Source organism: Camelus bactrianus, chromosome 1 (assembly GCF_048773025.1).
Source record: "Camelus bactrianus isolate YW-2024 breed Bactrian camel chromosome 1, ASM4877302v1, whole genome shotgun sequence".
Lineage (NCBI taxonomy): Eukaryota > Metazoa > Chordata > Mammalia > Artiodactyla > Camelidae > Camelus > Camelus bactrianus.
The window spans coordinates 75,400,558-75,423,446 of NC_133539.1; the positions used below are offsets into that span (position 1 = coordinate 75,400,558).

General features: G+C 37.1%; 1 protein-coding gene across 5 annotated transcripts in view; it reads right to left on the minus strand.

Annotated features, from left to right (window-relative positions):
* The window catches only part of KCNMB2 (potassium calcium-activated channel subfamily M regulatory beta subunit 2), a 229,535-nt gene that overhangs the window by 21,883 nt on the left and 184,763 nt on the right, over window positions 1–22,889 (minus strand). For all 5 annotated transcript variants that reach the window (XM_074367652.1, XM_074367645.1, XM_074367634.1 and 2 more), the window contains one exon: window positions 11,401–11,523. In XM_074367652.1, coding sequence (XP_074223753.1) covers window positions 11,401–11,456 — 56 coding nt within the window. In that variant the 5' untranslated portion in view covers window positions 11,457–11,523. The remainder of the gene's footprint in view (window positions 1–11,400; window positions 11,524–22,889) is intronic.

Genomic DNA, 22,889 nt, shown 5'->3' on the forward strand with positions numbered 1-22,889 from the left:
GTAAAGAAATGCAACTGATTTTTGATCATTAATCTTTAACCTGCTACCTTGCTGAATTCCAAAAATGGGCAGAAGACCTAAACAAGCAATTCTCCAAGGAAGAAATACAAATGATCAATAGGCACATGAAAGAATGCTCAATATCACTAATTATCAGAGAAATGCAAATCAAAACTACAATGAGGTATCACCTCACACCAGCCAGAATGGCCATCATTCAAAAGTCCACAAATGACAAATGCTGAAGAGGCTGTGGAGAAAAGGGAACCGTCCTACACTGCTGGTGGGAATGCAGTTTGGTGCAGCCACTGTGGAAAACAGTATGGAGATTCCTCAAAAAACTAGGAATAGACTTACCATATGACCCAGGAATCCTGCTCCTGGGCATATATCCAGAAGGAACCCTACTTCAAAAAGACACCTGCACCCCAGTATTCATAGCAGCACTATTTACAATAGCCAAGACATGGAAACTGCCTAAATGTCCATCAACAGATGACTGGATAAAGAAGAAGTGGTATATTTATACAATGGAATACTATTCAGCCATAAAAATGATGACATAATGCCATTTACAGAAACATGGATGGACCTGGAGAATGTCATTCTAAGTGAAGTAAGCCAGAAAGAGAAAGAAAAATACCATGTGAGATCACTTATATGTGGAATCTAAAAAAAAAAAAAAAAAGAACATAAATACAAAACAGAAACAGACACTCATAGACATAGAATACAAACTTGTGGTTGCCAAGGGGGCGAGGGGTGGGAAGGGACAGACTGGGATTTCAAAATTTGTAGATACTGACAGGTATATGCAGAATGGATAAACAAGATTATACTGTATAACACAGGGAATTATATACAAGATCATTTGGTAGCTCACAGCAAAAAAAAAAATGTGACAGTGAATATATGTATGTTCATGTATAACTGAAAAACTGCTCTACACTGGAATTTAACACAACATTGTAAAATGACTATAACTCAATAAAAAATATTAAAAAAAAAAAAAAGGATGTAGTTTAGATTTATGCCCAAGAATTTGACTTGGACAACTAGGGAAATGGTAGAGGGTTTTAAAACAGGGATCCTTATTTCCCTGCTCTTCAGGTTCCTAAGAGGGGATTTTTGCTGCCCTGGCTAAGAATGGAGAGGCGGATTGTGTATTTATAGTTTCATTCCCCCAAAACATAGTGTCCTGAGCTCAGGTGAGGACTGACTAATCTGACTGGTGAAATAGACCAAAGTCTGACAGTCAGAGGCCCTGTCTACATTTTGGGTGAGTTTGAAGGTACACTGTTCATGGGAGGCACATTGTTTTCCCCATCCTTTTGGACTTGCCTTTGTTCAGGCCTGGTGTGCTTTGGCTTTCCCATCTCCAGGTAATAAGCCCCAGTTAGGGATGGGAGTGTCCACAGTTTAAGACTAAGTGGGTTAGCGAGGTGTCCCTCCCATGCTCAGTTCCCTTCAAAGATAGGGGGAAGGATCACCATGCTGTATTTTGGGCCTCAGGCCTAAACATCACCCTTCATACTAGGAAGCCGTGTACTTTGAAGGTTACTGTACCACTACTAACAGAATGGATTGTTCATCTTCCTTTGGCTCTTTGTGTCTATTCTCTGTGAATCTATTTAAAAAGGGGTGTTGGGGGATTAGAAATAAGGGAATGAAGGCTAGTATATTTCACTGAAGTAGAGCTCTCAGGAGGAATTATGAGTCTGGGGCATGACTACAAATTCAGTTTTGAATACAGGAGATTTTCAACAGTAGGTATAGAGCAGGAATTTGGATTTATAAGTCTGAAGCAGATCTAGCCTTGGCATGTCCTGGCAAGGCTGTATGTTTAAGCTCTGTTGGTGAACCATGAATCAATACGGTGGATACAAATCAACATTTATACTTGTTGACAATCTTTTCTACATATGCAGGGAGCATTCTGCCCAAATTCCTTTGGAGAATGTGAGTTACTAATAAAACTACAAGGCAAAACCAAGTATAACAAAATATTTTGCATAAAAAACTAATTATCCAATAAAACTTGATTTTTACCTCAGGCAAAAATCAACACACTGCAGTTTTATTTCAAGCTCCATATTTGGATAGTTTCTTAAAGTTTGACATTAGTCCTGTGGCTCATAAGCAAATTATGTATGAGGTTATGCATATACAAACATGGGTATAAAGAGTAAAATGTGAAAGAAAAAATTTCCCCCTTGGCCTTCATCCATTTAAATTCAGATTCTCTTGATATTTAGCTGACAGGAAGAAATGTATTCATGTTAAGGCAGGGTAAAAGTCATTTATTAATTCGTTTATTCATTTGTCAACATCTTTAAGTCTTCATAAGATGAAACATACTGTGCCAAATTCTGGGGAATACCAAGTATGAATTAGAGCTGTCCTGAGGGAGCTGGGTGAGATACCTATCATTACAACGCACTGTAATGAGACTTTTGGAGAGGAGCACAAAAAGGAAGCAAGTCAATGTGCTGGGGGCTGATCTGCCAAAGAATCAGTTACTGAACTAATGCAACAAGATTAGCCAATTTGCCAATCTATTGAAGGATCACTTGGCTAAAGGAGTAATATGCCCACTTTATCACAGATTTAACAAAGACTTATTTTAGGGAGCATTGTTGTAAGTATAGTAAATTAATTTGGATACATTTTCCTTTGAATAGTTTAAGATGATATTTTAAAAATATAATTATAAAGTATATCCTTCTTATGAATACATTCATAGATATATCTTTCTTGAATATGTTTATGAATACATTCTTCTAATAGATATAACAAAAATTTAGCATTTCATGTGGGAGCCTTTCAGTTTATGGTGATTTTTTTCCAAGTCTATTTTAGAGTCATTTGCTGTTTTGCTAACATTTTAGCATCACTGAGATTCTTGTGGCAAATTTCACATTGTGACTACTTTGATAGATTTGGCAGCTTTATCAATTAACCAAGATTTGTTTCTCTTAACCATTCATAAGATTGTGGTAATCGATTTTGGATGGGAATTTTTAACAGCTTTTTGAAGTTTCTGTGAAGTTCTGTTTGAACAGCTTTATTTTGTCCTTATAACAAAATGTTTAATATGTCTCTGCTCTTGTCCTGTTATTGGAACAGAAGGGATCTGATTAAGAATGGTGAGACCCTCTGCCAGGGGAAAGTTGAAGATCAGAATCAGCATGATGCAGTCTGGTGTGCTGATCCTAGAGAGGGGGAACCCAGGGGCAGAGAGGAAACCAGGAGCAGAGAGGAACCAAGGAGCAGAGAGAGCAGTAGGGCATGGGGTGGGGCAAAGTGGAGAAGACCAGGGAACAGGAGAGACCGGAGGTAGAGGGCATCTGGGACACAAGGAGGGAGAGGCAGAGGAGCAGAGAGATGGAGGGATAATGGCTGCAGAGACCAAGAGACAGAGGAAAAGGGTCTGAAGGCCCTAAATTTGGCCCCCCTGCAGCCTTTTTGGTCCCAGCTAATTCACAAAACTATGTAAGGTTACAATGATTAAACAAAGTTTTTGGTACATAACTAAATTTGATAAATTCACCATAAAGATCAACTGACAAATGGATCAGTATTTGGCAAATTGGCTTTAGGCAAATTGTCTATCGCTGTATTGGTTATTCCTTGAAATGTGCATTCAGTAGATGGGTGATAGATAAATTGACTCAGGACTGTGATTTATGAGCATGAATGTAGTTTTAATTCATGCTTAATTAAACCAAGATGGCCATAATTTGGTTTAAGTGGTGATGGTTAAGGATCCTATAATAGACTGGATTGAATTTCCAATGAGCAAACAATTGTGAGGGGAATAGTATCCAGGCAGAATGTGAGAGAATAGGGTAGCTGAGTGTGGTTGGAATCTAGGATCCAGTGGTGGGGGATGGTAGGTAGGCTGGTTAGATAGGTAGTGGCCAGAGATAAAGGATTTTGTGTCTTCTGAAATTAGAGGAGCCACTAAAAGAATTGAAGCAAGAAAGTGCTGTGATTAGATTTGTACTTTGAAAAGCTCACTCACTTTAGTGCAATTGATTGTGTGGAGTGGTTTAACATCCGGAGGCTAAGAGACTGTTTCTGAAACCCTCTCAGCATTTCAGGTATTAGATAAAGAGGGGTTGAAAAAAAAGCAGTGGTAGAGGAGATGAAAATTTAAATCTGGCCATCATTTGTGTACAGAAGTAACCATGAACACTGGGTTTTAATGAGACTCTTTAGGTAGTCGGAGAAACAAAAGTCAGCAAAGGTATTTGAACTCAGAGAGGGCAGGAAGACAGGTCTGCAGTGGGTCCTGAAGCTGTAGAGAGGTGAAGGGCACTGGCAGGTGTAGGAAAAAGGAGGGAAGGTACGAATAAAGAATTATGTATATCTGACACATCTTGGGGAAAGCCTTTCAGAAATCTGACCATAATACTTAACAGACGGGATATTTGTATTTATGCCTCTCTGGCCTAGTGAATATTGAGCTGCTCAAGAATTGGAGCCAGACCACATTCATCTTTGTAGGCTCAGTCCCTTGCATTTATTAGGAGTATGCTCCTTTTTGGGCTAAAAATGGCTTCAGTATGTTTAGTTGTGAGACAGCCAGCACAAGGAGGCTCAATGGCCAAGCAAAACCAAATAAATCAGAGAACCATGGCTAGAACAGACTCTTGGCTTCTCTCTTACTATCAGTGGCCACTGGATGCTACCACTAACACAGTTACTATTCTTTCTAGAAAAATTTAAAGGTTTTCAAGCACTGAGAGCTGTAGTTTCCAGACTTCAAGGAAAAGTGCCTTCTGTTAGATCCTATGAGGTGAATCTTTGGGTCAATGGATTGCTGAATGCCAGCTGAGCTTAAACAGGCAGAGTTGCTATGTATCCCTGCCCCAGGAACACAACCTGTAACCTCATGTGGCAGAGCTGGGAGTGACGTTGATTAAAACAGACATTTTCTGCCTTCTGGCCATCAGTTTTCTATGTTTTTTGAGATGTGCTTCTTTGTATGGGTTTCCTCATCCTCTGTTAGTTCCAGATTTCATGGTTTTTCTTTGAGCTAGTGAGTATATATTTATATGGTGCAATTTGATCAGTTTAATTATTATTCTGTTTTTGATCTTTTAAGGCATACATTTCTTTGGGAGAAATGTGCTTTTGGGAACAAATGACAGTCACACATAATATAGTCATTAACAAGAGGGGTTTGGTCTGTGAACCTAATGTTATTATTGTCAATTTATTAATTCACAGGATGTCTTATAATATTTTATGGAGAAGAGAATAAGGATGAGAGCAAAATTATGGAAACAAAAGTTGGATTTATTTCTTTTTATTCCTGCATTTAACTTATCAGATCAATTTCCCAATGATATCTTAATTTCTAAGTCTCATTTCTTTTTACTTGATTATTAGCACATTAAATTTGATAAAAGTTTTTAGTGAAAAATAGGGAAGGAAACAGGAAATTATGTAAACTTATCATTCAGATAAGTTACGTTGTTCTTATGACCTAAAGAGCCTTTGAGAAGTACTGCCTTTATACTCATCACATTATTTGATTCTAGTGCAACAATAGTAGAAATAATTAACAAAAAAATAACTAGGATGACTCTATACATGGAAATGACAATATAGTTCCAAAGAACTCATGGGTCAGAGAATAAAACATGATAGAAATTAGGATACATTTAGAAGTGAATAATTAAAAACACTATAGACCAATTAGTGGAATGTAGCTAAAGCAATACATAGATAGAATGACATAGTCTTAAATGTTTATATTAGATAACAATAAAGTCTGAAAATTAATGTGCTAGGCACCCAACTTAGGAAGTTATAAATAGATTAATAGAACATATTAAAATAAAGTATAAGGGAGGAAATAATAAACATGAGCAGAAATAAATGAAATAAAAGAAGTACTATATTAAAGAATTAATGAAATCAAAAGTTAATTTTTTGAAAAGACTAATGGAACAGACAAACCTCTGATGAGAATAAGAAAAATTAGAGAAGGCTCAAATAAATATCAGGAATTTGAAAACCATAAGTACAGATACAGAATGGATTAGAAGATAATAGAAGATATTAAAAACAATCTTATAGCAAGACATTTGAAAGCTTTGATATATAATTTAAATTAAATATATAGCAAATTCTTACAAATATATTGCTTATTGAAGCTGCTTCAGAAATAACTAGAAAATCTAAATAGTTCTAAATCATTAAAAAATTGAATCACAGATTTAAAATATCCTTATAATGGAAATACCACTTAATCATTTATAGGTGAGTTCTACCTATATTATACAAATCATTCAGAGAATCATATTCATTCAGAGAAAGACTTGGTGACAAAGATGCCTATTTACTGCAAATTAATTAATAGCTTTCATAAAATTCCAATAAAAATCACCAGGGTTTTTCTGGTAAGTATGGTAGCCGATTGGATAAGCTGATTCTAAAGTTTATATGGGAGTGCAAACATCTCAGGATAGCAAATACACTCCTTACTACAAAAGAACAAGGTGAGCAACTTTTCTACCAGATATCAAGATGTATTCTAATGCTAAAGTTTGTAAGCTCAAGTGTGGTGTTTTTCTGAGGTAGACAAAATTGATCAGTGGGACAGGCTAGAGATCCATATCCATGCATATGTGGAAACCTAAATATGGTAGATGTATACTTTTAGATCATTGGGAAAAGGATAAACCATCCAACAAAAGGTGCTGGGCAATTGGTTATCCATACAGAAAAAACTGGGTACCTACTTCACACCACACACAGAAGTCAACTTCAGATGATTAAGGACTTAATTATGAAAGGCAAACCTACAAAATATTAAGAAAACTGTAAAGGAGTAGGAGGGTATTTCAAAATGTTACAAATAATTGCTGAGAACACGTTAAAATTAAAAACATATGTTCATGAAAAGACATCATAAAGAAAGTGAAAACACAGGTAAACTAGGAGAAGCTATTTGCACACGATAAACAAAGGGTTAATAGAAACTTTTATACAGGTTTTGAATAGTTTATACAGCATTTTAAATTGTTGCTGCAGGAGGGCTGGTCTGAGTATTTAGTCTACTGTACTGTCAGAAAAGGAAATCTCTGTTATATCTTTCCTCCATCTCTTTCCCTCTCCTGGGCTCTAAACATTCACATGTAACTTTCCAATCCTTCCTTTCACAATTTCCATCTCTTTATACTTTTCCTCTGGGTTTTAAGCTATTTCTTTCACTTTATCTTCCAGTTCTCTCATTTTGTTTTCAACCATTCTCAATGGTTACTATTCTATCCTCCATTAAAAAATTTTAAGTAAAAAAAGCCCAGACTTTTGTAAAGAATTCGTACAAGTCAATAAGAAAAAGAACAAAACTCCAGTAGAAAAATGGGCCACCTATTTGAACAGGCATGTCACAGAAAAGGACTAGGTTCAGTCTTAACTACTAATTTGAAAAATGGAAATTGAAAGCACAAACCCTCTGGATTGTTGAAATTTAAAACTCAAAAAAGCCAGAGCAATGAAGTCACATCTGCAGCTGCTTTGGAAAGTGATGGCATCGCCTGGGGAAGTGGAAGCTGTGTGTACTTTTGAACCAACCATTCCCAAGTTAGGTATGTATCCTGAGGAATGTTTGTACATGTGTACAAAGAGACATCCACGGGAAGTATTATAGCAGCATTGTTAGTACAAAAAGAACTGGAAATAACACCAATGTCTATTAGCAATAGACTGGTAGAATAACTGGTGGTATAGTTATATAATGGTGCACTACACAGCAGTGAAAATGAGTTACAGCTACTTATATCAGCACTGATAAATCATGGGACCATAATGTTTGGCAGAAAAAGTAAGTTGCAGAGCAATTCATATGGTATGATTCCATTTATATAAAATCTCCAAACATTCAGAAGTAAATAATATATTGTTTAAGCATAAAAATGTGACAAACTCATGAAGAAAAGCAAGGGAATAATAAACAAAATTCGGGAGGGTAGTTATCTCTGGACGGGGGCTGGGATGGGGAGGAGGATGCTATTAGGGAAGCATCTCAAGGGCTTCAGAAATTCTGATTGGTTTATTCTTTAAACTTAATGAAGGGTACTCATATGTTTATTATGCCATCATTCTCTGTATGTTAACATGTGATAAATTTTCCTTTGTATCAATTCAGTATTTAATAAAAGCAATCCAAAGAATATTTGATAAACACTCAGCCATAATATCTTTGGCCAATAACCTCTCTCTTCTTTAATTTTTAAATTAGTTATTGCTGCTGTTGTTTTATTTGCCTCCTGCAATTTAAAAATTAACATCGGCTCACCTAACAAGGAGGTTTGTTCAGAGAAGAAAAAGTATTTCTTCATCTTGCTGGGGTTGTGGAATGGAGGCTAAGGATAGAAACCAGTGTTTTGCATATATAGAAAAAGGACTGTCTTTGAATTAAAATCATGGAAAAAATACAAAATTGACTTCAACTTCCCTTGAGCTATAAAAATTAGGTTTCAGAATTTTCAGTGGACTTTTGCTTCCACTTATTTCTCTACCTGTCTGTAAGCTGGTTTTCTGATGTTCCATCTCTTAAGGAATCCCAGGGAAGCCAATATCCTGACAAGTTTGGCTCTGGTCTCACAATAGGCAGTATGGAATGGAGCTGAGGATTTTTGACTGCCTGGCCTCTGGGATTTCTGGGGGAACACAGCTGAAGAAGCTGGACATACAGAGGCCAGGTTTGCAGAATAAGAAACTGAGGGTAGAACAATTACGAGCCATTCTGGGCAGTGCTTCCAGAAATCTAGTTAATTTATTTCTGAATAATTAACTTGAGGACCTTAATTATCTAGATTTATTATCAGCCACCATCATCTTCCTTATCACCATGATTATTGCCACCAAGAGTATCTTAAGCAGAGAAGTCAATTTTAAAACCTGAGTCTTGTTCTACAAGACTGAGAATTAGGCAGTGAAGATGAAATTGTGGTCAAGAAAGAGGTATGGACAAATGAACCAACAACAAACTAAGCATACTGACTTAGTGGTAGATTCTGTTGCTTTATTTGTTGGCTGTTTTTCCATGTGTCTTTGACACTGTAGGCCAAAGTCATGCAGATTAGTTTCATAAGCCTTGGCATCCCCATCCCATAAATAAAGCTTGCTGAAACTGATTTGTTTGTAGTCAATATTTTAATTATTTAAAATCCCATAGTTGCTGAAATCATGCTTTGAATATAAAAACATAAAAGTAGTAATTTAAGAGTTTTATGGAATCTTATTGGTGCTGAATATGAAGCTAATTACTTCTTTTAACTCCACAAATATTGCCAATATATCAAATTCACATATTTATTATCTCCTTTGATATACAATTTTCAGCTCCACTTTAACACAGTTTTCCCCTTGTGGGCTTGGCTGTTTACTGCTGCTCCAAATATCTCATGTTTGACAAGGGCCTATGTAAGCCATGGGGTGCAGGGGAGAGAGTACAGCCTTGGGTTTAAATCTTGATTCCATCACTGGCTAGTTGTTGGACCCTTGGAAGTTATTTAAACTCTCTAAGCCTCAGCTTCCCCATCTGTAAAATGGCATACTAATCTCTATCTTGTAAATTAGAAGAGGGCAGTTTAGGAAAACATGTAGCGCACAGTAATTGCTTCTTAACTGTTAATTCTTTTGTTTGTAAAATATATATGTATATATAGCAGAATGCATTTAATTACTCAGTGAGAATAAATAGAAGGTGAAACAAATACATCATGCTTCACCTGCTCTGATGAAACCTTCAGAATCTAAGGAGGACTGGCCATTGACAGTTATAGTATTCTTGTAGGGCAACAAAATCTCTGCCGTTCTGCACCATCACTGGTAGTAAACTTTTTTTCACAAAATTCCACAAAATATGAAATTTTAAAATGACACAGTTTTATGGTAAAGATCTTGCTGAAAGATGATTCAACTTAGTTGCTTGAAAGCAAATGAAAATAACTTGATTAAGCATTGAGAAAAAGCATGTGAAAACCTAGAGATAAACAAAGAGAAAATTTTCAGTTGATCTGCTTGTGTCATGATGAGCAACAAGACTTTGTTCAAACACTAGTTGCCTTCTGAGCTGTAATTTAAACATTATATTATTTTTTCCATAATTAAGATAATATAACATATTACAAAGTATTTAGAAAATGGAGGAGTGAAAAACATACTTTTCCTGCCAGGCTTTTTCCTATGTATTTTTTTTCTTGTGGCTGAAATTATAGTTTGTATGTAATTTTTCAACTTGATTTTTCAGTTAATATTATGTCAAAACATTTTTAAGTGTTAAGTAATATATTATAGTCCATGATTTATTTAACAGATTTTCTATTGTGTATATTGAAGTTGCTTCTGAATTTTTGCTGTAGTATATAATTATTGTGAAAAACAATATTGCTTTCAGAATTTTTAAAGAATTTTACCTGTAGGTAAATACAGATTTTTAAAAGGAAAAATAGGAATACCAGCTCTCAAAACTCATACTCAAGTAAACCTCCCTCAGATCCTTCTTCTTATGCCCAACACCATTTATCAATTCTGGTTTCTGTCAGATTCTGCAGGCAGGTAAGCCTTGCTTAAGTTGCAATATGTTGGTATAGGAAGTTCTGTTTAAAATTTAGCTTCAGCAAACCCAAGCAATAGTACCAGCTCAATAAGAAAGAGAGAAACTCAGAAAAAAAAAAAAAAAAAAGAAACCAAATATTTAAAAATGGCTAGATAATTTTATGAATGCATTTACTCCCAAGTTGAAAGGCTATTTTGAGCTGCATAATTGTCATTTTGTCTTTTATTAACACTGCCTTTGCCTTTTAATCTTTTTTCTTATTCCCCCATTTCTCCCTGACTCAGGCTCTTCTTCCAAGAAGTTTGAGAGTTCCATGAACTTGTCTATTCTTTTTTTCATTCTCTCTTAGTTTTTGTTTTCCTTCTCTACCATATGTCTAGTGCCTTGAACTGCAGTTTTCATTACTCCAGTTCAGTATTTATTGAGTAATTACTATGTGCTAGGTACAGTGGTAGATGGGGAAAATTCAAGGGAGAGTACAACACACAGTCTGTGCTGGTCAAGAGGATGGTGAAAAGTCTGACTGAATGCCTATCTAAAGGCAGAGGTGGAGCTAGCTAAGTGACGAGTATGTATATGTGCACGTGTAAAGGGCATTTCTAACAGAGAACAGCCTTTGCTGTTGTAGGAGTGAGCATGGAGAGTGCAAGGAGGATGAAGGCCAAAGTGTCTGAAACCCTGTTCCCTCAATGTAGAACACATCCACATTAACACTTGCAAAATACAAAGCTCAATCGCCCAATGATTTCCCACTGGCATCCTCTCTGGGTAGTTGGGTCAAATGATTCTGAAAAGCCCCCAGAGTTCCAGTGATTTACCTTTTCTCATCGTGTCTGTAAGTTGAAGAGGTCCGACCACTGGTCCATATGAACATCTTAGAGGATGTTGGTCCAGAGGCTCCTTTCCTTATGGTGGAAGTCTTGGAGGAATGGCGAAAAGACCTAGAAGAGGTACATACTGAAGTTAAAGATTCATTACTTAAAGTTTGGGGGACTCTGTGTCAACAGCAAACAATAACTCTCAGAGGACTGATCATTTAAATAAGACTAAGTTTCTTTTGCTGTGGGGAAGTTGTTCTCAACCCTGGTTGCATATTAAAATCAACTGGGAATCTTTTAAAAAACACTGAAACCTGGGTCCCTCCCTCAGAATTGTGCATTCAGTTTTTTAAAAAGCCTTTCAGTTGTTTCTAATGCACTGTTAGGATTGAGACCCACTGCCTTAGGGAAACATGGTTTTCTAATTGATGTTATTATCATATTTCCTCCAACACATCTCCTCTATAAATATAATTTTGGCACAGCCTAGTGTTCTATATTTTTTCAAAATTCTGATTTGGGTTTGGATACTAAAATTCTATTTCCTATTTCTCTGTTCCTCTTCAGACTGTTTTCCTTGATGCTGACAGATGTGACATGTTGGTGATGAAAGATCATATTTTAAATGCGCTCTATTGCCACAGCTGTGGGTTCATCCCTTGGCTGCTGAGTCCCTGAGAATATCACCGTGCAGCAGCAGCAGATGTTCTTTGGCTCCCAGAGGTTAGGCTTGTAGGACCGAGAGTTCCTACAAGATAATAGAGGAATATTGTGTTCCTTTGGTTATGACTTGGCTTGGGGATTAGTTCTTACATCTTGAAGTTAGAAATATGCAATATCATAGGAATCTTAATCACGTATAAAAGCTAAAATGATATGTAACAAATAGAACAAAGGAAGGAAGGTGATTCTTCATGGGTACATAGTCACCTGTGGCTTTCTTTTTGGCTGAGTACATTATTACTGGTAAACATGAGATTAGAAATAATATCAACTATTATATACTATATTAGCTACAACATGGTAGGCAATTTGCATATTTTATCTATGTATCTATGTATATATCATGAAATGCCTATATCTATATAGACATAGGCATGTATATGCCTATATCTGTGTTCTGCTTATATTATGAAAACCCTGCAAGGTAGATGATGCTACGATTTCCAGATTACAAATGATGCTTCTAGGAGATTGAGCTATTTGCTCACATTAACAAAAGGTGAAAAAAAAAAAAAAAGAAAATGTGGAGCCATGTCTGCATGTCCCCAATTCTCATTCTTTCTGGAGAAAGACACATAGTCTAGCCCAGTGATTCTCAATGTGCATATGGTTATCTAGGGATCTTGTGACCATGCAGATTCTGATTCAAGGAGTTTGGGGTGGGGCCCAAGGGTCTGCATTTCTAACAAGCTCTCGATGATCCTGATATTGCTGGTCTGTAGGAAACACTAAGCAGCTAGGCTCAGAGCAGGTGCTCAGAGTCAGTAGTTGGTTATTGGCCCCCTCCCCTTTTTTTTCTGTTTAGCCTTGAGAAAGTCACTTATCTTTTCTAGGGTTTAGTTGTTTTTAATCTGTAACATGGAAAGTTTGAAATTGATAACTTCTGAGATCCCTCTCCAAAATTTTGCTCCAAAATTTTGTGACTCATTAAATTGAAGAATGTATTTTGGAAGTAGGTCCAAGAATGGATCTCCTTCTATAACCCTTGGGTCAGCATCAGAGAAAGAAGGAAAAAGAGGCCATGGGAGGTGGTAGGGGTTTGATAACCAGTAGAGATGCAGGAAGTCATACTTCTACCCTTGGTCTCCTGGGATGAATGGCAGGAATGAAGGGATACACCTGAATGGATACCCTAGACAGTTTCAGAAATATGTAGAAGTTGAATCTGCTAGCTCTTTAAAAGACTTAGATCTGGAATATTTAAAGTTATTTAGGTTCCCTTTTGAAAATCTTTAAAACAGATAAAATCGAGTAGGGATTCAATTTGTTATTAAAACTAGTCAGTCTTCAGGAAATAAAAATGATTTTAATGTAACCTGAATGAACTACTTCATAAAGGATTGGCTTAAACTTTCAGGAAGCTATTTCAACATTGACTCTGATTGGAATCTTCTGATCACTATGGTCACTCTTCAAGGGTTGAGTTGGAGCAAAGAAAAGTGACACACTTTAAGTTCAGGTAAAGCAATAAATTACTGAGCTCCCATCTTGTTACTGGTTAATTAGCCAGCATTTAATAGACACACTGTCCATACAATAAATGCTTTGAAATCATTCAAAGTGAGAGAGGCTGCTGTGATATTAATATACTTAGGCTACTTTCCAGACTCATTATTCCACCATCATACCCTTGCTCTGTTGTTTGAAGATGATACGGAAAGGGAGAGATGAAAGATGTATTTATTCTAATTAACTGTCCAACGTTTGTTGAAAGGACTTAATGACTCCTCAGCTTATTCTAAGAGCGGATTTGGTGTTTCTCCACCCCAGTTTTCTTTCACAAACTGTTATTTAAAACCTGTTAAGTTCGTTGTTAATTAAAATGAAAGGAGTAGCTGCTTTAAAGACAACAGTATAAAGGTTCTATGGAGATTGAAAAAAAGTTTCAGGCTTCAAAGAAACACGTTGAATATGTTAATGGTACCTGGTTGGGTGGTTCTCTTAGCTCAAATGCAACCCTCTTGAACTTCTTGAGTAATTACCTCAATTCTGTTTATTTTATAAGACAAGAAACATCTCATTTGAATTGTGATTAGGAAAGTGATATAGGGACAAAAAAGCACTTTATCAAACTTTGTAATTTGGAATCCTAGTACGAAAAAGAGATCTGTGTTAGTGAATGCACAGGGCTGAGGGGGAGGAAACCTGGATCTAATTCCATCACTAATGACCTAGGAACTGGGGTGAACCTGGCTGAGCCATGACTATATGATTGCAGATGAGTATGGTCTGAAAACTAGATGCCCTAAAAGATATAATCTCAGCCTTGAATGAAAGTAGGAGTCAGGGAGATTGTAACATTTTTTTGTCTCAAGAACTTATAAAGGGCTCCTTTCCATTTCTGAAGCACACACCTCCGTAGGTTTCTACTTCCCTGACTCAGTTCATGGTTTCCCTCTGCTCCCTTCCCTGCTGGGTAAATGAGTTTCTCTGTTTTCAGGGCCATCTCAGGTGCCATCTCTTCTGTGAAGCCTTCTCTGACCAACACAAACAGCTTCCTGAGCTCTGTTCCCATTTCTTGGTACTCACCTCTCACAAAGCAAGGCATAGTTTATCCTGCTTGTATGCAAATCTGCCCCCCCTGCTAGGCCATGGGCATTCCAGGGCAGGGCTGTGTCTTTTGCACCTTTATTGCACAATGCAGGACACACAGTGACATACTGGTTGTGTTTGCTGTCTTGACCATCTAAATATCTTTTGGTGGAAAGCGTGACTGAAACAGCACGTAAAACATTGACCAATTTAAACTAGTTTTGCTTTCTTAAAACAGGCTGTTGATTAATCAAACCTGGAGTTATTTTACAGAGACAGCACTGTGCATGTACAAGGCAGAAACCCATGTCTCTTGGATGATCCTGGACCAAGACTCTTTAGTCTGCGGAACTCAAAGAATAGAGACGTTGCCATTGGAGCCCTTTATGAAGTGAGAAGTCTTTCAATAAGGAAAATCTGGCTTCCAGGAACATCAGTAGTTTATATGGACTGATTCGAGGCTAGCCAGTCAGCTTCCAAGTTTGAAATTCCTGTAGCCCTTTAAATTTCACTCCATCTCTGGACCTGGGAGACAGATTTGAGAGCCTTGCCTCGTGTTTTCTCGCTGATCAACCTCACAATAAAGCTCTTTCTTTTCTCAAAAGCTGGTGCTATTGTATTGGCTTCTGTGCAGTTTGGGCAGCAAGCCCTTGCTTGGTAACAAGACCACGGGTACTGATTCTGGCCTCCTTTGCTATGGCTCAAGACTGCTGGGTGCAGCCACTGTCTTCTTCCAGATTGTTCCTTATTAGCTCGGGATATGGTTCCTTCTTCCCACTCCCCACATCCTCTCTTTTCTTCCTTTGATTGTCCTGCTCCCTCTGTTCCTTTCATTGACTTGGACAGAAAGTTTCTACTGCTTGCTAAATTATCACTCAGGAAGTTTTCTGTAGAAAGCCAGCATGATCTAATGAAAATGTGAGCAGGAGAGTCCAATGGGGTGTGCTCGTTTGCCTCAGCTATGTAGGTAGGAATAGTTTTATAGTTTCCTCAACTATAAATATGGGATTAATACTACTTGCCTTTCTGGGTTGCTTGGAAGATTAATGAGTTAATAGATGCAAAAGTACCTAAAGTAAATCAAGGCACATACTAAACACTAGTTTACTTCTTTTCCCCTCTGTTAATTTTAAAAGTGGATGAATTAGATTTTATCTTTCTGTTAAAATATCCAATTAAGTTGCTTTGTATTTGTACATTGAGACTATTGATTTTTTTTTTCCCTTATGGGTCAGTGGCAGACGAAAAACAGTTTTCTGAGATATTGAGATAATGAAATCTGAAGTACTTCCTCATTCACCTTGATACCCAAACTGAGCAAGAGGAGCATAAATGTGGTACCCCTGAATATGCGCTGTACATTAGAATCATTGGACAGAATTTTAAAAAATCTTGGTGCCTAGATCTCAAGCCAGACCAGTGAGAATCTCTCGGGGTGGGTCCCTGGCGTCAGAATTTTTAAAAAAGCTTCCCAGGTGATTCTGATGTGAAGATAACATGGGATGCCCTGCTACACACTCTCAGGCTCTGGTTTCATTTGAGTTCTTATGGAGACTCCCTCTGCTTCTAGAAGCTTCAGCTGAAGACTAACGGTTCTATGAGTGCCTCTCCATGCAGTGGCTTCTCATTTCCTATCAGTGCCGAGGCCTCGAAGTGATAGCTGTGAGGACAAGTGGCATATGAAGCAGGGAAAGAGCAAAGTAGATGCAGTTTTCTAGTGTCAGTGGCCTTGAGCTATGCATATGGGATACTCTGAATGCACTCTGCTTTATCAAACAGCAAGCCGGAGCCAGTGGAACTATTTAACACTTTATTACATGTCTAATCTTGTGTAAAATTGTAACACTAATGACATCACAGCAGCAACTTAAAAGGTCACTCTAAGTACAGAAATTCAGGAAATCTTCTAATGTGTGAGACTTTGTCTTTTGCAGACAGCAAATTATATGTTCTCCATAGGGATTGAATTGTTTTGACTCCATGGCCTTTGGAGGGAGAAACCAAATGTATGGTGATAATTTTAGACCTGGTGATTTAATTTAGAAAACACTGGTACTTCTTATTAACAGAAGTTTTAAATAACTTTGGGATGTTTTCTTCCAAAATGAACTACTACACCTTGTCTTAATTAATTCATTTGGGTGTCGGTCTGACAATATTTATAAGTGCCTTCAATGTGCCAGGTGGTCTACCGGTGCTGCAGGCACCAAGCCACCCATTTCTGCTTCTGAGATAGTTCATGGAGAAGTCAGAATAACAGATTGACATTTGCACTATACCGGAACTGCTCTTTCTAAGAGTGCTATGATTCCCAGTGAGTATGCCCAATAGCTTCTTATCTTTCCACACCTTATTTAGCCTCTCAGCTTGCTGAAATTGATATTTTTGGTTATTTCCTTCTTCTAAAAATGTTTTACAATGCTGACTTACAGGGCAATGCTCTCTTGGTTCTCTCCCTCACTCTCTAGCTGCTTATTCCATTTATTTGCTGGATTCCTGTTTCTCTATCCATCCATTAAATGTTATCATTTGGGGCACTAGGACGTACTAGTGAATAGTCTCTTGACAATGCGTCATTAGAGGAATGTAAAGACCTTTCTCCCCTATTTGTTGCCTGGAAGACAGAGTGAATAGTTCCATTTGCTCTCCACTTGGAGAGGTAAAGAAGTGTACCACTGAACACCGTAGCCTCTTTGAGAAGAATCAAATAAGAAAGAATGATTATTTGAATTTTTATCGCAGGCTGCTTTTCAGTAGCTGGATTGATCACATATGGACGCCTCTGGCTGAAGATGGGTGTGGGAGTCACTTATGACTTCTGCCACACATGTGGGCCAACTATTGTCCATGTAATCATGTGTTTGACTTCAGATTCAGGAGGACACAGTTCAGCTTAAATAATGTAGCTGTCCTTTAGCCTGCTAGTGACTTGGCTCATTGAGTTCAGCAATTCAGAGACTCTGGGCTTCTAATCTTCACTCTGTCACTGAGTAATTGAAGAACTGCAGGCAAAACACTCCTTCCCCTGCCCTCCCCACCCTCCGCGTTGCCACCTATGAAAAAGATGACCGTGGATCTGAACTTTATTCTTTTAGTTAATTCAGCATTCATTTCTTCATTCAACAAATATTTATTAAAGGTGTAATTTATGGCAGGCACTGAGCCTGAGTATTGGGAAGAGATTGATGAATACAACCAGTATGACCCTTCTTTTATGGAGCTTATGGTCTTTCTAGACAAGGAGACAGACTGATCAGACATAGTGTGTATGCAATAAGTTTTGCATGTCATCTACAGTCATAAGAGCTATCAGAAATGATGATCTCAGGGCTTAGCTGAAAAAATTTCAAAACTAGTTTCAGGTTGAAATCCCTCCATAATTACCATAGCTCTACAATGAAGTAGTTACATAACCTAAATACACTGTTAAATTTCCCTGAGTCTCATTTTCTTCATCAAGAAAATTGAAGTAATAACAGATACCATAAAGAATTGCCATGCAGATGATTTGAAATAATGTATGGTATTGAGTAGGTATTCAGCAAATGCTACTGTTTTCCATTTGGAGGAAATAGGAGAAAAAAAATTTTTTTCCAGATTGGCCATACCAATACATCAAACCCTTCTGTTTAATTTTTTTTTTAATTCTATGCAGAAATGGAAAACACATTTCTACACGGTCTTAATTAGTCCACTATTCCATAATTCATTTCTTACTGAGCTTTTCAAGTGGATAATCACATTTGATGTTCAGTTTGATTCCCTCCATGCTACATATTTAAAACCAGTTTAATTGTTAAGCATTCACTCTACTGGGCATCACACATACACAGCTGGTGTGAGAAAACCTGCTCATCACTTACATGTGCTTTTTAGATTGGTACAAATGACAGATTTATTCTGAAACCATCCATCTCTTCTTGGTGAATATGGTTTAACTCTTGCTTTTATTTCAATTGAAAATCAAGGGAGGTAAATTATAACAAGAGCTTTTAATAGAACTAGAAATGACAATAATAAACATAAAGGTATGAGGTACTTCTCTAGATCTGTATAAATAATGCATTTATATGCATTGCTTCATTTGATTCTGACAGTAATCCTTATGAGATCTCTCTCTATTTACCAGACGAGGGAACAGATGTTCAAAAAAGGAGGTAAATTGTCTAAGGTCACAAAACTATTAAGTGTGAAGTCAGAATTTCAACCCACGCCTGTCTGACTCCGAAACCCATGTTCTCTCAACCTGAACATTTTTGCCAAGCAAACCAAGTGCCACAATCCATATCAAATGCATTAAGGGTGCTAAGTGTTGGTGGCAACATTCACTCATTTCTACTTTGAGTACCACATTCTGCCTCATATCAAACTTAGGGAGGGAAAATGAGAGTTGGTGGAAGAATATGGCAGGAGTGAGAAAAGGGCAAGAAAGTAAAGCATAATGATAAGAGCATGGATGGGTGGGTCCCAAGTCAGGCTTTGTTCCTTGTTATCTATGTGGTCCTGGGTAAGTTTCTAATATCTCTTTCACCTCTGTTTTCTCTTCTGCAAAATGAGGATGATAATCATAGTGTATTTCTCATAAAGTTTTTGTGAAGACTGAGTTAATATATGTGGTGTGCTTTGTGAAACTAGAATGTAAGAATGTCATATTGTATCAGTACACTATATATATAACATGAATATATGCAAATTAATATACATATCTATGTTAATATATGGCTACATATGACATCATATAATAATATGTGTGAGTTAATATATGAAAAGTACAACATGGTAGGAATTAAGTATATTATTACCTCTTGGGAATGGGTTAAATATACATTAGATTTAGAAGATATTGGAATCTGTATAAAGGTTCACACCATTAAATATATTCAATAGACATTCATAAATGTGGTCTTTAGTTTTTAATGGAGAGAAGAGTGGAGGAAAGAGTGAGCCATTGAAGCAGCACTGCCATTAACTAGTCTCTTAACTGAGGCCCTTTGCCTCCTGGCCCCCTACTCCTCAGATGTAATGTGAGGAAATTGAAAGACATGACCCTCAGTTTCCTTTCATCTGAAAAATTTTATTTTATTCTGCTTTGGAAAATTGCAATCAAGGTCTGTTCCTATGACTTACTTGACTTCTAATTTGTCTCTGGTTAGATATAATTTCTCTCTATTTTGCATTCTTTTGATTCCTTAAATGCAGTATTCAGTAATGCTCATGGGAAATCTAACAAAGTAGAGGGAGGAGAGAGTAGGCACCAAATGGAAAGGTGAAGTGAAAGCCTTCCAACGATCTTTGAAAAGGGTTTTTATGGATTCAGGCAATGCTCTAGAGCTGGACATCTTGGGCAGAAACCTTGTTTTTGTTGTCAGGATTCCAACAGTCTCTTCCACAGGATTTCTTCCACTCTCCATGCTGCCTCCTCATGTAGCCCCTTCTTTAACCCACTGGTTAAACCACTGTTCTATCCCTAGGGGAGCTGTGACGATGGGAATTTTAGGTGCTATGACAGGTTGGTGAGGGAGATATTTGGGGAAGCAAGAAAATATGGTTCATAGTTCCTACTCTGTCCAGCTGTGGTGGTCGTTGGGTGAACTATAATCAAATTTGTCTTTCCCAGTAGGTGCTCTGAACTGACTACTGATAATATATGTAAAATTCTACTCCTGGAGGAAACCAGCATCCTCAACTCAGTGTTCTCAACATCAAATCGAGTAACCCAGCCCTTCCTTTTTGCCATTGGAGCAAAGATCCCTGTTTTATGTTCATGTCTTTCATATGCAACAGTGGTGAGAAAACATGAACTCTGGAAGTAGAAAAAACTGAGTTCAATTTCTGGCCTTTTTTCTATCAATTTATTGTGAGGATTAATTAAAATAATGAATCTGACATTATTAGCAACTATTTATCTATATATATATATATAGCTATTTATTCACGTTCATAAATAAATGTTTATTTACTTACGTATCCTAATATATCTAGTATGCCAAATTAAGACCATTATTCTGACTGAAGGGATTTGAGACAGAATTCAGAGTAGTCACTGAATATTGGCATTTTAAAGCTGGAAGAGCTATCAGGTATTCTAGGCCATATGCCAGTATTGAGACTTGGTGTATTTTGATTTTCTTAGTTCACACAGTTAAATATATTCAATAGACATTTATAAATGTGGTCTTTAATTTTTTTTAAGGCTGTGGGTAAAAGGCAAATGTCTGTAATTGTAAAAGTAGGTTTTCACAATGGAAAAGGCACTAAGCAGGCAAAGGAAAAGATATTTTAAATTGTAAATCCTGTTTTAACCTAGTGGGAAGGGCCTGTTCTTGAAGATAAAAGAAAAAAAAAAAACCTCAGCAATAGGAGTTGTAATTCTTTTTTGATGGATACAGGTTGAAGAAAAACCTATTCAAACTGCTTGGATTCTATAGTGAAAGACTCTTGAGAAATATTAAACTGGATATTTAGTCATCTTTTAAACCTAAATTTTCACAGTTGTCTGGGAAGTGCCTGATGTGATGATTCAATTACTGAGGAAGCTCCATAAATAATATAAATACCTTGGAAGGGTTTGATTAAAGAGCTCAAATCTACATTTTGTAGCTTTTTTTTTTTTTTAATAATTTAATAGACTTTATTCTTTTAGAGCAGTTTCAGGTTCACAACAGAATTGAGCTGTAGATACAGCGTTCACACAGGAGAGGACCGGGCCATTCTCCTGGGACTGGCCATGATGGTGTGCTCCATCATGATGTACTTCCTGCTGGGAATCACACTCCTGCGCTCATACATGCAGAGGTAATGCCACTGGGTGGTTGGGACACCGTCTTTTGTCTCCCTTTTCCCTTCTTCCCAGCAACTTATCAATCCTGAAGTCCTCTTCTTCTTCTTCTTCGTTGTCTTCTTTTTTTTTTTTTTAATAGAACTTTATTCTTTTAGAGCAGTTTCAGGTTCACAACAGAATTGAGCAGAAAATACAGAGTTCACACATAGCCCTCCCCATCCACACATTTTTCTCCCCTACCCTGAATATCCCTCATCAGTGTGGCATATTTGGTACAATCGATGAATCAACATGGGCACATTATTATCAACTGAAGTCTATAGTTTACATTAGGGTTCACTACTGATATTGTACATTCTATGGGCTTTGAGAAATGCGTAATGACATGTAGCCACCACTATAGTATCATACAGAATAATTTAATTGCCCTAAAACTTCCTTGTGCTCCATCTATTCATTCCTCCCTCCTTCCCTCTCCCCAAACCCCTGGAAACCATGATCTTTTTACTGTTTCTGTAGCTGTGCCTTTTCCAGAATGTCATTTGTTTAGAATTGTACAGTTTGTAGCCTTTTCAGACTGGCTTCTTTCATTTAGTAATATGGCTTTTAAGTTTCTTCAGTGTCTTTCACGGCTTGATAGATCATTTTTTTTTTACTGCACATATAATTTTAAATTTACATATATGTACTGTTCATCATTTCTAAGAATGTTTAGAGCTTAGCTTCTTAAACTTACATAGTTATCAAAGGAATAGAGCCAACCACACAATAAGGATTAACTCAAAAATATACATACACCCTGCTATTAATAGCAACATTATTTAAGATCTTGGGTTCTACATTCAGGACTAAGAATCCGGGAGACTAACCAAGAAGATAAGTGACTGACAGAATTTGAAATCCTATTTATTCTTTAACCCACACATCTATCCCTAAATTGGAAAGAGGCAACATAGATCAAGCAGAAGGGGTTTCTTTTACCTCTCACTTTCATTCCTTGCTCTGTGACATGGGATGAGTTAATTAACCTCTCTGAATCTCAATTTCCTTATCTGTAAAAAATGAAGGTTGTAATATCTATCTCCAACAATTGAAGGAGGGAGAAACTGATAGCCAAAGAAGAGAAAAAATGTTAGGAAGACTTTCTGAAAAGGACAGTTGAATAGGCTCACTGATGTGAGCATCGTATGTGGGGGTTGGGTGAGAGATTGGTGCTTCCTGAAGCAGAGGTCCATGTTTATATAGCAGTGGTGGGTGTAGAGCTGTGAAAAGCAAGTTTGGGAAGAGTTGATAATTGATGCAGTGGGATTCATCATTGCACTTTCCTTTTGTTTCTTAAATATTAATATAAGATGAGTCTCTCTTTTAAAGCAGTGATTCTTAATCCTTTCCCCTTCATGATGCATATTTTCTTGCACTCCACTCCATGGGCATTATCAAGGCCAGGCTGCAG